General features: G+C 48.9%; 1 protein-coding gene across 1 annotated transcript in view; it reads right to left on the bottom strand.

Annotated features, from left to right (window-relative positions):
• PRDM11 (PR/SET domain 11) overlaps positions 1–16,426 on the bottom strand; it is a 42,392-nt gene extending 25,966 nt beyond the window's left edge. The window contains exons 1-3 of the mRNA XM_040328060.1: positions 16,251–16,426; positions 3,797–3,918; positions 725–828 (exon numbers count right to left, since the gene is read on the bottom strand). Coding sequence (XP_040183994.1) covers positions 725–828; positions 3,797–3,912 — 220 coding nt within the window. The 5' untranslated portion in view covers positions 3,913–3,918; positions 16,251–16,426. The remainder of the gene's footprint in view (positions 1–724; positions 829–3,796; positions 3,919–16,250) is intronic.
• Positions 16,427–17,209: the final 783 nt, after the last annotated feature.

The raw sequence follows: 17,209 nt of genomic DNA, 5'->3' as shown, positions 1-17,209 counted from the left end.
TTCCCATAGAAGTCAATGGAAACGAAAATAATTTGTTCCGCATTGACTTCAATGGCATGCAATACCACATGTGGCCAGAGGTGGGGGGGGGGGCGCCGGAGAGCCTCGGAAAACGGACGGAAAGGCCCGAGGACATCACGGCTGAACTCGAAAAACCTTGGGAACAGAGTATTTCCAAGATTTTTCGAGCATTATTCGCAATCCGAGGTTTCACTGTACCATATAATCCAGTAATTTCCTATATGAAATATAAAACTTCCCAAAAAAAGGGGAAGTTAAGCTATTCTCTCCCCCACGCCCAACAACACCCCCACCCCCTTTTAACTTTAGGCAGATTTTTTTCTTTTTTTGGAGTGAGTGCATAGTTTTGACAGGTACCCGCTCCCACTAGGGCAGACAAGTCCAAAGTCTGGCCCGTGGGCTAATCGCGGCACGCGTTACAGCCCGCCTGGTAATTTGGACATGTATATCTTTTGTGGGCCTCCAACCAATCCCCGAGCGCCGGGGGCCACAAAAGCTATACATGCTGGCTGCCTTGGAGGGGACAGGGAGGAGGCGGGACAAGTATATACAGGAGAATTTTTCACAGCACTGTACGCAGAAGGCAAGTTCCCCGGGCCCAATAAGCAGACATTTAACTTTCAACATTGGAGGTGTGTGTGGCCACCCTTCCCCCCACAGTATGTCATAGCCGACCAACGAGCTCCACTTGACCTCAACTTACACCAAAAGTCCACCTGCTGGAGACTCTTGGTCACTGCAGTCCCCCGCTTCTCTTTTAATCTCTTGGGTTCCGGGTCCATGCAGCGAGATTTGGAGCCGGCAGAGCTGAGAACAAAGAAATACATTTAACAGTTACAACCATTGGAACGTGTCGGTTAACCACTTAAGACCTGGACCTTTATGGAGCTAAAGGACCTGGCCAGTTTTTGCGATTCGGCACTGCGTCGCTTTAACAGACAATTGCGCGGTCGTGCGACGTGTCTCCCAAACAAAATTGGCTTCCTTTTTTCCCCACAAATAGAGCTTTCTTTTGGTGGTATTTGATCACCTCTGCAGTTTTTATTTTTTGCGCTATAAACAAAAATAGTGCGACAATTTTGAAAAAAAAAAATATATATATTTTACTTTTTGCTATAATAAATATCCCCAAAAAAGATATAAAAAAACATTTTTTTTTCTCAGTTTAGGCCGATACGTATTCTTCTACATATTTTTGGTAAAAAAATCCCAATAAGCGTTTATCGATTGGTTTGCGCAAAATTTATAGCGTTTTTAAAATAGGAGATAGTTTTATTGCATTTTTATTAATATATTTTTTTTTTACTACTAAATGGCGGCGATCAGCGTTTTTTTTCATGACCGCGACATTATGGCGGACACTTCGGACAATTTTGACACATTTTTGGGACCAATATCATTTTCACAGCAAAAAATGCATTAAAAATGCATTGTTTACTGTGAAAATGACAATTGCGGTTTAGGAGTTAACCACAGGGGGCGCTGAAGGGGTTAAGTGTGACCTCATATGTGTTTCTAACTGTAGGGGGGCGGGGCTGGACGTGTGACATCATTGATCGTCTTTCCCTATATCAGGGAACACACGATCAATGACATTGCCACAACGACGAACAGGGAAGGTGTGTTTACACACAGCTCTCCCCGTTCTTCAGCTCCGGAGGACCGATCGCGGGACACCGGTGGCGATCGGGTCCCGCGGGCACGAAGCTTCCGACCGGGTCGCGTGCACGCGCCGGCGGCGCGCGCGACCCCACGGCTGGGCTTAAAGGGCCACGTACAGGTACGTGATTGTGCCCAGCCATGCCATTCTGCCGGCGTATATCGGCGTGAAGGGGTCCTTAAGTGGTTAAAGGATCACTACAGATACATTTTTTTTTTTTTTTTTTTTAAATAACAAACATGTTATACTTACCTCCACTGTGCAGCTCGTTTTGCACAGAGTGCCCCCGAACCTAGTTTTCTGGGGTCCCTCTGCGGTTGTCTCTGCTCCTCCTTGCAAGAACTCACCACCGTCATGCGAGCGAGCATGGTGATGAGTTCTTGCGGGCGCGCTCCTGTGATACAGCCGGCGGCCATATCACTGTATCACTCGGCCCCCGCCGCGACGCGTCATTGGATGCGATTAAGAGCAGCGCCAGCCAATGGCTGCGCTGCTTTCAACCAACCAATGAATGAGCCGAGAAGTCCGGCCGAGAAGCAAGCGCGTTCACGGCGTGGGACTTTCGAGGGGTCAGGTAAGTAAACGGTGGGCTCGGGGGGCCGCTAATCCGCAGATGTTTTTTCACCTTAATGCATACAATGCATGAAAGCGGAGCTCCACCAAGAAAAAAAAAATGCTGCAAAAAAAAATTTTTTTATACATACCTGCTAGGCAGATCGTCCTAATCTGCCACTTCCTGATCCGCGGTCCGTCTTCTTTCTTCTCCTCCTCGGCTGCCTCCTGGGGAATGGGGGAGCGGTGTCTTCTGGGACCTTGTGTGTGTCCCAGGAGACATCGCCAATTCACGTCATGCCGCCCGGCTCGCGCATGCGCAGTAGGGAATCGGGTGGTGAAGCCGCAAGGTTTCACTTCCCGATTCCCTCACCGAGGATGGCGGCGGGGCAGCCGAGACCCGAGCGTTTGCTCGGCTTCAGCTGCCGTCATCGCGGGCGCCCTGGACAGGCAAGTCTCCTTATTAAAAGTCAGCAGCTACAGTGTTTGTTTTTAATTTTTTTTTAAAAGCGGACCTCCGCATTAACTACTTGCCGACCAGCCGCCGTCATTCTGCGGCGGCAGGTCGGCTCTCCTGGGCAAGAGCCCGTAGCTCTACGTCGGCTCTCTTTGCGGCCACTGACTCCCGTGCGGGTGCTCGGTGGGCGCGATCGCCGCCGGGCACCCGCGATTGCTCGTTACAGAGCGGGGACCGGGAGCTGTGTGTGTAAACACACAGCTCCCGGTCCTGTCAGGGGGGGAAATGCTGATCTTCTGTTCATACAATGTATGAACAGAAGATCAGTCATTTCCCCTAGTGAGGCCACTCCCCCCACAGTAAGAACACACCCAGGGACATACTTAACCCCTTCCCCGCCCCCTAGTGTTAACCCCTTCACTGCCCGTGGCATTTTTATAGTAATCCAATGCATTTTTATAGCACCGATCGCTATAAAAATGCCAATGGTCCCTAAAATGTTTTAAAAGTGTCCGAAGTGTCCGCCACAATGTCGCAGTACCGAAAAAAAAAAAAAACGCTGATCGCCGCCATTACTAGTAAAAAAAATATATAAAAAAAAATGCCATAAAAATACCCCCTATTTTGTAAACGCTATAACTTTTGCGCAAACCAATCAATAAACGCTTATTGTGATTTTTTTTTTACGAAAAATAGGTAGAAGAATACGTATCGGCCTAAACTGGGGAAAAAAAAAAATTTTTTTATATATGTTTTGGGGATATTTATTATAGCATAAAGTAAAAAATATTCATTGTTTTTAAAAATTGTCGCTCTATTTTTGTTTATAGCGCAAAAAACAAAAACCGCAGAGGTGATCAAATACCACCAAAAGAAAGCTCTATTTGTGGGGAAAAAAGGACGCCAATTTTGTTTGGGAGCCACGTCGCACGACCGCGCAATTGTCAGTTAAAGCGACGCAGTCCCGAATCGCAAAAAGTGCTCTGGTCTTCGGGCAGCAATATGGTCCGGGGGTTAAGTGGTTAAGGTGAAAAAACTTTTACCTTTACAACCCCTTTAACAAAAAAAAATTAAAATAAAATAAAAAACGTATTTTACGGGCTTACCATTGCTGGCTATAAGTCCGCTCTTCAGCTGGGGTCCCCACTTCGGACTTCACCCTCATGATTTCCCCGAGGTTGGGGTTGTGCGCCACCCGACACTCCTTGGCACTTTCACTCATGGTGACCTAAAAGAACAGAAATATAAAAGTCAGCCCACAAGATCATGGAATTTGTAATATTGTAAATATCACATAGTAAAATGATCATTTGTCATGCCGCACATCGCCACCACGCCGCAGTAGGGGAGTATTGTCATGCAGACATTATGTACGGTCAATGAACCAGACACGGAGAGGGGTTAGCGCTAAAGTCTGGTATGTGACATGTAGCAGCAAGGCCGCGCTTTTCCTCTCCACAAAGCCCAGGAATGCAGCTTCACGCTTCTCCCCGCCGAGGACGACAGTTCTCAACTTGTCCAAGTCTTCTGTAGGCCGGGTTGGTTAACACCGGTGTGACCGCAACCCGCCGGAAAAACAAAAGCATTTCTCTTCTCTACAGACTATGGCACAGCATTCCGCCAAGGATTCGAAAACACCAGACAAGGGGAACCCGCGCGTCAAACCGATCCGTCGCCAACAACAGCACACGGGGGCGCAGCACTTCTACAGTTTAAGGGATCGTTTGCTAAATCCCTATACAGTATATTATAGACTTATATAGGGCTCATGTAGGTGGCTGCAGGTGATTGGGGCACGCGTCCGTCTGCGTGTTTTACGCAATTAATGGACCACACAGTCAAAAATTGTAGATCAGGGGTGGCTGGATACAGCAAATGTGGGTCCTGGGGAGAGGTTCTGGAAACCCGTGCATGCTGTACGCCCCCCCCCCCCCTCGTGTGCACGAGCCATTATAAGCCCAGCCAATCTTCTCTTCAATTACACGTCCCCATCCTATGCCGCCATCTTTGTTTGTTTCGCCATTAGGAGACAGCTGTCTCTTCCTGATTCTCGGAGTCGTCCCCCAGATGATGTTGGCCCCCTTGATGATGTCGGCCCTCCCCGATGATTTTGCCACCTCCGAAAAAGTCGGCCCCCCCTGATGGTGTCGGCCCCCTGATGATGGTGTCGGCCCCCCCTGATGGTGGTGTCGGCCCCCCCCCTGATGGTGGTGTCGGCCCCCCCCCTGATGGTGGTGTCGGCCCCCCCCCTGATGGTGGTGTCGGCCCCCCCCCTGATGGTGGTGTCGGCCCCCCCCCCTGATGGTGGTGTCGGCCCCCCCCCTGATGGTGGTGTCGGCCCCCCCCTGATGGTGGTGTCGGCCCCCCCCCCCCCTGATGGTGGTGTCGGCCCCCCCCCCCCGGATGGTGGTGTCGGCCCCCCCCCCCCTGATGGTGGTGTCGCCCCCCCCTGATGGTGGTGTCGGCCTCCCCCCTGATGGTGGTGTCGGCCCCCCCCTGATGGTGGTGTCGGCCCCCCCCCTGATGGTGTCGGCCCTACATATGTCAGCCCCCCCCCCCCCGATGATGTCGCCCTCCCCCCGATGACGTAGGCCTTCCCCCTGATGATGTCGCCCCCCCCGATGATGTCGGCCCTCCCCGATGATGTTGCCCCCCCCTGATGGTGTCGGCCCTCTCCTGATGGTGTCGGTCCTCCCCTGATGGTGTCGGCCCTCCCCTGATTATGTCACCACCCCCCTGATTATGTCAGCCCCACAATGTTTACCCCCCCTTGATGATGTCTCCCCCCCCTGATAATGTTGTCGGCCTTTCCCCCTGATGACATCAGCCTTTCCCCTGATGATGTCGGCCTTCCCCCTGATGACGTCGGCCTTCCCCCTGATGACGTCGGCCTTCCCCCTGATGACGTCGGCCTTCCCCCTGATGACGCATGAGCAGACAGAGATGTGGCGCCACATCCCATCCTACCATTTGTTTCCTTTTTCATTGAAAGCCAGTTATCTCTTCCTGGTTCTTGCAGCCACCCATCAACCCCCACCCAATGACATGGTGCTAGATCCCATGTACACTATATTACCAAAAGTATTGGGACGCCTGCCTTTACACACACATATGAACTTATAATGAACGAGCCATTATAAGCCCAGCCAATCTTCTCCCTTCACCGCTCTTCTATTACACATCCCATCCTATGCCGCCATCTTTGTTTGTTTCAGGAAGCTGTCTCTTCCTGATTCTCTAAATCGTCCCCCCTGATGATGTCGCCCCCCCCGATGATGTCGGCCCTCCCCTGATGATGTGATGATGTCGCCCCCCCCCCTAATTTTGTCACCACCCCCCTGATTATGTCTGCCCCCCGATGTTGAGCCCCACCCCCCCCCCCCCCCCCCGAGGGGGTCGTCGGCCTTCCCCCTGAGGACGTCGTCGGCCTTCCCCCGATGACGCATAAGCAGACAGAGATGTGGCGCCACACCCCATCCTACCATTTGTTTCCTTTTTCATTGAAAGCCAGTTATCTCTTCCTGGTTCTTGCAGCCCCCCCATCAACCGCCACCCAATGACATGGTGCTAGATCCCATGTACACTATATTACCAAAAGTATTGGTACACCTGCCTTTACACACACATGAACTTTAAAGGCATCCCAGTCTTAGTCCGTAGGGTTCAATATTAAGTTGGCCCACCCTGAGGCTATAACTGGGGATCGACTGATAACAGTTTTTTTTTCAGTGCCGATACGATAACGATATTTCAACCACCTCTCTGGCCGATAATTGTGTGCCGATATTTTGTACATTTAAACAAAAAAAAAAAATTACACTTTTTTTATACCAAAAATATCTCAATAAGCGTATATTGATTGGTTTGCGCAAAAGTTATAGCGTCTACAAAATAGGGGATAGTTTTAGGGCATTTTTTGTATTAATTTCCTTTTTTTACTAGTAATGACGGCGATCTGCGATTTTTATCGTGACTGCGATATTGCGGCGGACACATCGGACACCATTTTGGGACCATTGTCATTTATACAGTGATCCGTGCTATAAAAATGCACCAATCACTGTCTAAATGACACTGGCAGAGAAGGTGTTAAACACTAGGGGGCGAGGAAGGGGTTGTAAAGGTAATTTTTTTCCCTAAATAGCTTCCTTTACCTTAGTGCAGTCCTCCTTCACTTACCTCATCCTTCCATTTTGCTTTTAAATGTCCTTATTTCTTCTGAGAAATCCTCACTTCCTGTTCTTCTGTCTGTAACTCCACACAGTAATGCAAGGCTTTCTCCCTGGTGTGGAGGGGAGGAGGGGGCGAGCAGGAGAGTCAGGACGCTCTCTACATTGCAGATAGAGAAAGGAGCCGTGTGTTAGTGGGCGTCCTGACACTTTATTTTTATTTAACCACTTCCCGCCCGGTCAATGGACAATTGACGTTCGGGAAGTGGTTGTGAAATCCTGAATGGACGTCTATTGACGTCCTGCAGGATTTCATGCCGCGCGTGCCCGTGGGGGCGAGCAGAGCGGCGATCAGTGATGCGGGGTGTCAGTCTGACACCCTGCATCTCCGATCTCGGTAAAGAGTCTCTCACGGAGGCTCTTTATCACGTGATCAGCCGCGTCCAATCACAGCTGATCACGATGTAAACAGGAAGAGCCGTTGACCGGCTCTTCCTCACTCGCGTCTGACAGACGCGAGTAGAGGAGAGCCGATCAGTGGCTCTCCTGACAGGGGGGTTCGCGCTGATTGTTTATCAGCGCAGCCCCCCCCCCCCCCCTCGGATGCCCACACTGGACCACCAGGAAAGCCCACACTGGACCACCAGGGAATGGCAGTAAAAAATGGGGCACTGACTGGCAACATGGGACTGGCACTGGGATAAACAAGTGATGCCCAGCAATGCCATCAGTGCCACCCCTCAGTGTCTGTCAGTGCCACCCCTCAGTGTCCATCCATGCCCAGTGCCCACCTATCAGTGCCCATTTGTGCCACCCAAAAGTACCCATCAGTGCCACCCATAAGTGGTGCCCATCAGTGTCGCCTATTAGTGCCCAGTGCCTAATGCCCAGCAATGCCATCAGTGCCACCCCTCAGTGTCCAACAGTGCCACCCCTCAGTGCCCATCCATGCCCAGTGCCCACCTATGAGTGCCCATCAGTGCCACCCAAAAGTACCCATCAGTGCCACCCATAAGTGCCGCCCATGAGTGCCCATCAGTGTCACCTATTAGTGCCCAGTGCCGCCTATGAGTGCCCATCAGTGACACCTATGAGTGCCCATCAGTGCCACCTATGAGTGCCCATCAGTGCCCCATACCAGCGCCACCTATCAGTGCCGCCTGTCAGTGTCTGACAGTCCCACCTCACCGGTGCCCATCAGTGCCGCGTTATCGTGCCCATAATCGAAGTAGAAAACGTACTTATTTACCCAAATTTACAGAAAAAAATAAAAACTTCATTTTTTTTTTTTAAATGTCAGTCTTTTTTTAGTTGTTGCGCAAAAAATAAAAAAAATCGCAGAGGTGATCAAATACCTCCCAAAGAAAACTATATTTGTTGGAACAAAATTTTGAAAAAATTGTTTGGGTACAGTGTAGCATGACCGCGCAATTGTCATTCAAAGTGCGACAGCACTGAAAGCTGAAAATTGGCTTGGGCAGGAAGGGGGGTAAGTGCCCCCCGGTATGGAAGTGGTTAAAAAAATTTAATAAACCACAACGAGAGTTTACAACCCTTTGCTGGATCAGAACATGATCTCTTCTGGTTATGATTGGTCCTCCCAGTTTTAGGGATTCCAGCCATAGAGCCTCCATTGTTCATCGGCAATAAAAAGTCACCTCTGCCATCAAAGACAATAGAAAAGAAAAAAAGAAAATAAAAGTTTTGCGAGTTGAGCCCCGGAGGTCGGTAATAAACACGTAACTTCCTCTCGGTTTACACATCTAAACTCACCACATAGGGTTTCCTTTCTAGGACTATCTAGCCGCTTCAACCTCTCAGGGTTTACCACATCACTAAACTCCCCGCCCCCAGAGACCAAATCCGGCGAGCCGACCTAAAAGCTCAACTCCAAACCAACAGCCGAACACACAAATAAAACGGTTTTATGTGCCGCAAGATTTGGATTTCTCTCCATCCAGTCTTGATAGTTACACAGCTCTGCCACACAGGGGAAACCTGTCCAGCAGGGGGCAGCAAACCTGAGTTCCCCCTGCTGCAGGTCTTGTGACCCCCCTCCCCTCAGCCTGTGACTGGACAGTGAAAGAGAAGCAGCGCATTGATGAGCTCTTCTCTCTGATCTCTCTCCCCTCGCCTGCATAGGAATACATAGATACAAGGTAGCAAATCTAGAGAACGCTGGAGGGAATTAGTACAAGAATAGAAGATACGGAAATATGGCCACTAGATGGAGCTCAGGGAACCACAGGGGAATAGATACAATGTAGCAAATCTAGAGAACGCTGGAGGGAATTAGTACAAGAATAGAAGACACAGTAAAACCTTGGTTTGCAAGGAGAATTCCTTCCAGAAACATGCTTGTAATCCAAAGCACTTGTATATCAAAACATTTTTTTACAGGGTATAAAAGAGAAGAGAGGCGCCTCTAAGTGTAGCAATAAGTTGCTAAATGTTGCACCTTCATTAAATGTAACCGTATTGCTACACTTAGAGGCCTCTCTCTTCTCTTTTATACTCAGTTGTGACATGACGCTACTCTTATATCAAGACATCGCTTGTATATCAGGGCCACCATCAGGGGGGTACAGGCAGTACACCTGTAAGGGGCCCGAATGGCAACCCCCTTTTTTTTCAAAAATTTGTAAGGGGCCCGGAAATTCTCATAGCCCCGGGATGGCAACCCCTCCCCCTTTTTAATATATATATATGTTTTTATTAACCACTACCCGACGGCCGTACGACTTTATACGTGGTGGTTCTGAATCTCTAACAGGCCGTAAAAAGACGGCCTGCGCGCGCATCCGACGGCGGAGCGCGTGCTCGCCGCATCGCTGAGATGCCAATGCGAGTGCCTGGCGGCCGTTATGTCCGCCAGGGACTCGGGATCGGCGGCTACAGGGACCTTGTACATAGGGACACAGATCGGTCACCTCCCCCAGTCACCCCCCTCCCCCCACAGTTAGAACACTATGCAGGGTACACATTTAACCCCTTCCTCACCCCCTAGTGTTAACCCCTTCAATGCCAGTCACATTTATACAGTAATTAGTGCATATTTATAGCACTGATCGCTGTATAAATGTGAATGGCGCCAAAAATGTGTCAAAAGTGTCCGATGTGTCCGCCATAATGTCGCAGTCACGAAAAAAATGCTGATCGCCGCCATTAGTAGTAAAAAAAATAATAATAATAATAATTATGTCCCCTATTTTGAAAGCGCAATAACTTTTGCGCAAACCAGACGGTTTTTGCGGTTTTTTTTATTTTTTTTCCCCCAAAAATATGTAGAAGAATACGTATCGCCTAGACTGAGAAAAAAAATGTTTTTTTAAAAAAATTGGGCTATTTCTTATAGCAACAAGTAAAAAATATTGTTTTTTTTTTCAAAATTGTCGCTCTATTTTTGTTTATAGCGCAAAAAATAAAAACCGCAGAGGCGATCAAATACCACCAAAAAAAAGCTCTATTTGTGGGGAAAAAAGGACGCCAATTTTGTTTGGGAGCCACGTCACACGACCGCGCAATTGTCAGTTAAAGTGACGCAGTGTCACAAGCTGAAATTTCATCTGGTCAGGAAGGGGTATATGTGCCCAGTAAGGAATTGGTTAAAGGGCCCAGAGGTCCCCATGGTCCCGGATGGCAACCTTCCCCCCCTTTTTTTTGTATATATATATATTTTTTTTTATTAAAGGGCCCAGCGCCCCAGATGGCAACCCCCCCCCCCCTTTTTTTATATATTTATTGTAAGGGGCCCAGGGCAATCCCCCCAATTCATAGCACCCCCCTGCTTCTCAATACCCGGCAACCCCCGCTTCTTAATTTCGGGCGGCAGGAACCCCACCCCGGTTCTCTGCTCCAGGGGGGCCCATGCCTGAAGCTATGTAAGGGGCCCCATAATTCCTGATGGCGGCCCTGCTTGTATATCAAGGAAAAATATATTAAAAGATTTTGCTTGTCTTGCAAAACGCTCTCAAACCAAGGTTTTACTGTACTGCAATACGGCCACTAGATGGAGCAGAGGGAACCACTGGGAATAAATAGATACAAATGTAGCAAATTTTAGAGAACGCTGGAGGGAATTAGTACAAAAACGGAAGCTACTGTAAATATACACTAGTACACGGCAGGGTGAGTAGTGTAGATTGTGCAGTACACGGCAGGGTGAGTAGTGTAGATTGTGTAGTACACGGCAGGGTGAGCAGTGTAGATTGTGTAGTACACGGTCGGGTGAGTAGTGTAGATTGTGTAGTACACGGCCCGGTGAGTAGTGTAGATTGTGTAGTACACGGCCCGGTGAGTAGTGTAGATTGTGTAGTACACGGCCCGGTGAGTAGTGTAGATTGTGTAGAACACGGCAGGGTGAGTAGTGTAGATTGTGTAGTACACGGCCGGGTGAGTAGTGTAGATTGTGTAGTACACGGCCCGGTGAGTAGTGTAGATTGTGTAGTACACGGCCGGGTGAGTAGTGTAGATTGTGTAGTACACGGCCGGGTGAGTAGTGTAGATTGTGCAGTACACGGCCGGGTGAGTAGTGTAGATTGTGCAGTACACGGCCGGGTGAGTAGTGTAGATTGTGTAGTACACGGCAGGGTGAGAAGTGTAGATTGTGTAGTACACGGCCCGGTGAGTAGTGTAGATTGTGTAGTACACGGCCGGGTGAGTAGTGTAGATTGTGCAGTACACGGCCGGGTGAGTAGTGTAGATTGTGTAGTACACGGCAGGGTGAGAAGTGTAGATTGTGTAGTACACGGCCGGGTGAGTAGTGTAGATTGTGTAGTACACGGCCGGGTGAGTAGTGTAGATTGTGTAGTACACGGCCGGGTGAGTAGTGTAGATTGTGTAGTACACGGCAGGGTGAGTAGTGTAGATTGTGTAGTACACGGCAGGGTGAGCAGTGTAGGTTGTGCAGTACACGGCCGGGTGAGCAGTGTAGGTTGTGTAGTACACGGCCGGGTGAGTAGTGTAGATTGTGTAGTACACGGCAGGGTGAGTAGTGTAGATTGTGTAGTACACGGCCGGGTGAGTAGTGTAGATTGTGTAGTACACGGCAGGGTGAGTAGTGTAGATTGTGTAGCACACGGCAGGGTGAGTAGTGTAGATTGTGCAGTACATGGCAGGGTGAGTAGTGTAGATTGTGTAGTACACGGCCCGGTGAGTAGTGTAGATTGTGTAGTACACGGCCGGGTGAGTAGTGTAGATTGTGCAGTACACGGCCGGGGTGAGTAATGTAGATTGTGTAGTACACGGCCGGGCGAGTAGTGTAGATTGTGTAGTACACGGCAGGGTGAGCAGTGTAGATTGTGTAGTACACGGCCGGGTGAGTAGAGTAGAGTAGTACACAGCAGGGTGAGCAGTGTAGATTGTGCAGTACACGGCAGGGTGAGTAGTGTAAAAGGCAGGATGTGGGTGGGTGTAGTACAGATTGGGGAAGTACACAGCAAGGTGAGTAGGTTGTGTTGTAGCCAGCAGAGTGTGTGTAGTGTATATTTTGTAGTATACAGAAGGGTGTGTAGTGAACACTGAGCAAGGTGTGTAGGTTGTGTAGTGTAGTATACTGCAGGGTGTGTAGTACACAGCAAGGTTTGCAGGGTGTGTTGGTTGTAAAGTGTAGATTGTGCAGGGTGTGTGTAGTGTAGGTTGTGTTGTATACAGCAGGGTTTTCAGGGTGTGTAGTGTGCAGTACACAGAAGGGTATTTACAGAGTGTACATTGTGTAGGTAGGCAGGTTGTGTAGTGTATAGTAGAGCAGAGTGCGTATTGTACATTGTGTAGGTTTGTAGATTGCATAGTGTACATTGTGTAGGGTGTTTGTAGTGCAGGTTGTGTTAGGGTGTACTGTACACGGTGTCGATTTGTAGGGTACATACTGTACAGTGTATAGGTTTAGAGTGTGTAAAGTACACAGCAGGGTGTGTATAGTGTACAATGTGTAGGTTTTCATGCTGTGTAGGATATACTAAACAGTACACAACAAGGTGTATAGGTTGTGAAGTTGTGTTGTGTGTATAGGATGTGTATTGCACACAACAGGGTGTGTACATTGTGTAGGTTTGCTGGGTGTGAAATCTGTGTAGTTGTACACCTGCAGGGTGTGTAGTGAACATGGTTCAATGTGTAGAATGTGTTGTACTCAGCAGGGTTTAAGTAGTGTACATGATGTAGTTTTTGTAGGGTGCGTAGGTTGTGTAGTTGTACGCTGTGCAGGGTGAATGTAGTATACATTGTAGTTTGTGTAATGTATAGCTGTACACTGTGCATGGTGCGTGTAGTGTACAGTTTGTAGCACACCGTAGCAAGTGTGTTTAGTTTGTGCATTGTATAGTACACACAAGGTTGTGTAGTAGTACACTGTGTATTGTGTATAGTAAAAACACAGCAGGGTGTGTGTGTGTATTGTACAAGACTCTGTGTCGTGTACGTAAGTGTGCACAGAAGGGTGTGTGCATTTTGCCGTTTATAAGCTGTGTAGTAGTTTGTGTACGGTGTGTAGATGATTAGTTGTACACAGCAGGGTTTGTAGCTTTACACTATGCAGGTTGTACAGTTCACACTAGGGTGTGTAGGGTTGTAGAGTCTATAGTATACTAATAAAGGTGTGTATTTGCACAGTGCGTGTTGTAGTACACTGTGTAGGCTGTGTATAGTAGGACACATGGTGTGTATTTGCACAGTGTGTGTAGTAGTTGTAGTACACTGTGTAGGGTGTGTATCAGTGTGTGTATAGTAGGACACGTGGTGTGTATTTGCAGTGTGTGTAGTAGTAGTAGTAGTAGTATAATACATGGTGTAGGCAGGGTGTGTATTTTGGTGGTAGTAGCACACAGGGTGTGTATTTGCACAATGTGTGTAGTAGGGTGTGTATTTGCACAGTATGTGAATAGTAGTACACTGTGTAGTAGGTATGTGTGTAGTTCATAGTAGCACACCATGTGTGTGTAGTAGTACTCTGGGGGTGTATTTGCACAGTGTGTATTGTGTAGTTGTAGTTCTCAGTGTGTACTGTATAGTAGTAGAACATAGGGTGTGTGTTGCAGTGTGTGTAGTACTCTGGGTAGGGTGTGTAGTAGTACACTGTGTGTGTATCGTGTAGTAGTACTTGTTATGTGTGTGTGTAGTAGTACACTGTGTAATAGGGTGTGTGTAGTGTTTAGTAGTGGGTGTGTAGTATATTAGTAATACACAGGGTGTGTAGCACAGTGTGTAGATGTGCGGACCGGATGTTGTACACAGTGTGTAGTAGTCAGTGTCATAGTAGTACACAGTGTAGTAGTAGGGTGTGTAGTATAGTAGTAGTACTCTGTGTGTAGTGTATAGTAGAAGGGTGTGTGTGTGTAGGTCTGCGGGGCAGATGTTGCACAAACTATGTAGTAGTACACAGTGTTGTAGTAGGGTGTATAGTAGTAGTAATCTGGGTGTGTGTAGTTGTAGTACACAGTGTAGCAGGGTGTGTAGTAGTATTCTGTGTGTGTGCAGTAGTACACAATGTAGTAGGGTGTGTAGTATAGTAGTTTTTGTTATGTGTGTAGTGTATAATAGTAGTACTACACAGTCTAGTAGTAGTACACAGTATAGTAGGGTGTATAGTAGTAGTGCACAGTGTAGTAGGGTGTACAGTAGTAGTACACAGTGTAGTATAGTAGTAGTAATCTGCGTGTGTAGTGTATAATAGTACTCTGGGATGTGTAGTAGCAGTAGTACACAGTGTAGTAGTACTCTGGGTGTGCAGTGTATAGTAGTAGTACACCGTGTAGTAGGGTGCGTAGTGTATAATAGTACACAGTGTAGTAGTACTCTGGGTGTGTGTATAGTAGTAGTACTCTGGGTGTGTAGTGTATAGTAGTAGTACACAGTGTAGTAGTACTCTGGGTGTGCGTAGTAGTACACAGTGTAATAGTAATACCATGTGCGAGTTTAGCAGTACACAGTGTAGTAAGGTGTGTGTAGTAGTAGTATACAGAGTAGTAGTAGGCCGTGTAGTATAGTAGTAGTACTCTGGGTGTACAGTAGTAGTACACAGTGTAGTAGTACTCTGGGTGTGCGTAGTAGTACACAGTGTAATAGTAATACCATGTGCGAGTTTAGCAGTACACAGTGTAGTAAGGTGTGTGTAGTAGTAGTACACAGAGTAGTAGTAGGCTGTGTAGTATAGTATTAGTACTCTGGGTGTACACAGTGTAGTAGGGTGTGTATAGTAGTAGTACACAGTGTAGTTGTAGGGTGTGTAGTATTAGTACTCTGTGTGTAGTATTATTACTCTGGGTATACACAGTGTAGTAGGGTGTGTATAGTATTAGTACACAGTGTAGTAGGGTGTGTGTAGTATTAGTACTCTGGGTGTACACAGTGTAGTAGGGTGTATAGTATCAGTACTCTGGGTGTACACAGTGTAGTAGGGTGTATAGTATTAGTACTCTGTGTAGTAGGGTGTGTGTAGTATTAGTACTCTGGGTGTTGTAGGGTGTATAGTATCAGTACTCTGGGTGTACACAGTGTAGTAGGGTGTGTAGTATTAGTACTCTGTGGTGTAAATAGTAGGGTGGGTGTAGTGTATAGTAGTAGTACACAGTGTAGTAGTGTGTATAGTATTAGTACACAGTGTAGTAGGGTGTGTATAGTATCAGTACTCTGGGTGTACACAGTGTAGTAGGGTGTGTAGTATAATTACGCTGGGTGTACACAGTGTAGTAGGGTGTGTAGTATTAGTACGCTGGGTGTACACAGTGTAGTAGGGTGTGTATAATATTAGTACTCTGTGTAATAGGGTGTGTGTAGTAGTAGTAGTACACAGTGTAGTTGTAGGGTGTGTAGTATTAGTACTCTGTGTGTAGTATTATTACTCTGGGTATACACAGTGTAGTAGGGTGTGTGTATAGTAGTAGTACTCTGTGTAGTAGGGTGTATAGTAGTGTAGATCTCCGGGCCGGAAGTTGCACACACACACAGCAGGAATATGACACCCTGACCTCACAGGGCCTCTCCAGCTGCACCCTGAGCCCACCTGGCCTGTAACCCCGCCTTTTCCTTCCTTCAGTCCCGCCCACCTCCATAGGCCGCTGTGCTAACCTGCCCCCGCCCCTCCCGCTCCCGATTGGCCGCCTCGCCAGTCAGTCGCGGCTCACGGGCGTGGCCAGCGAGCGATACATTTTTAACAAGAGAGACACAGTGGCGGGCGCGCGCCTGTGTAAGAAGCGATGCGCGCTCCCGCGCCCTACCTGCACCCACATAGCCCCCCCTTTCCCCCTCAGTTCTCGGCACCCCCTCCAGTACAGTACCCCGGCTCCGGTCCCCCCCCTCAGCACAGCCCCGGCCCTCCCTCCCCGGGTCAGACGGGTGTGGGCCCGTCACTCGCCCGCCCGGCCAGTCGCCACATTGGCTAGTAGCGGGGACTCACCTCTCCGGGGTGGGGGAGGGGGGGGCGCGCTCCCGGCTGGTGGGGGGTCCCGGGGTGTCTCTCCTCCCGGCCCGTGCACGGAGCGCTCAGAGCGGCCGGCTCCTCCTCTCCCCTCCGCCGCCACCGCCGCTGCTGCTGCTGCCAGCTGTGACCACCATCTTCTCCCAGCACAGGAAATGACGGAGGAACCGGCGGAGCCGGACCCCCGAGCAACGGGGCCCGCCCAGGGGCCCCTCACCCCGCACACCCGGGGCCCCACCTCACAGATTAACCCTTCCCGTGACTGAGGACCACATTAACCCCTCGTGTGCCGGGCGTGACCCCCTTCCCTGCCCCCCCCCGTCCTGGAGGAGGAGGGGGGGGGCACCAATCACAATGCCCACATGGTGCCCAATAATCATCAGATTCTTAGAGCTGAAAATAATTCCATTTAAAAGTAGAACTATGGGGGGCAAAACTTTTATTATTTTCATTTTGGACGGAGGATTTGAAGCTTTTTAGCCATCTGTGTCTCCTTCGGGGAGATTACTCTTCACTTCCTGTCCCACCACCAAAACAGGAAGTGAGAGGAAATCCCTGCAAGTTAACCACTTGAAGGTTTTACCCCCCTTCATGACCAGAGCATTTATTTATTTTCTTTTGCTATTGAGCATTGCGATACTTTACGCCTCCGTTCGCATATGATCGTGGGCGGAATCGACCACCGTTCCACCCGCTGCGAATTGAACTGGCTGCAAAACGCGGGGGGCGGCGCTGCGATTGGGGTGCCATTAGAAGTAACGGCATCGTAAAAAACGCGTCCCGTGTGTCGCATGCCAGTTCAATTTGCAAGGGGGCGGGATCGTGTGTGTGAACGGGGCCTACCTGGTAACGGCGCGGCCGTGCGACACTGTACCCGAATAGAAGTTGCGGCATCGCAAACGCGTCCCGCGTTTTCCAGACAGTTCAATTCACAGCGG

Source organism: Rana temporaria, chromosome 11, assembly GCF_905171775.1.
Source record: "Rana temporaria chromosome 11, aRanTem1.1, whole genome shotgun sequence".
Classification (NCBI taxonomy): Eukaryota; Metazoa; Chordata; class Amphibia; order Anura; family Ranidae; genus Rana; species Rana temporaria.
Note: the sequence above shows the minus strand (reverse complement) of the source record. Positions and strands in the feature narration are given on the sequence as shown.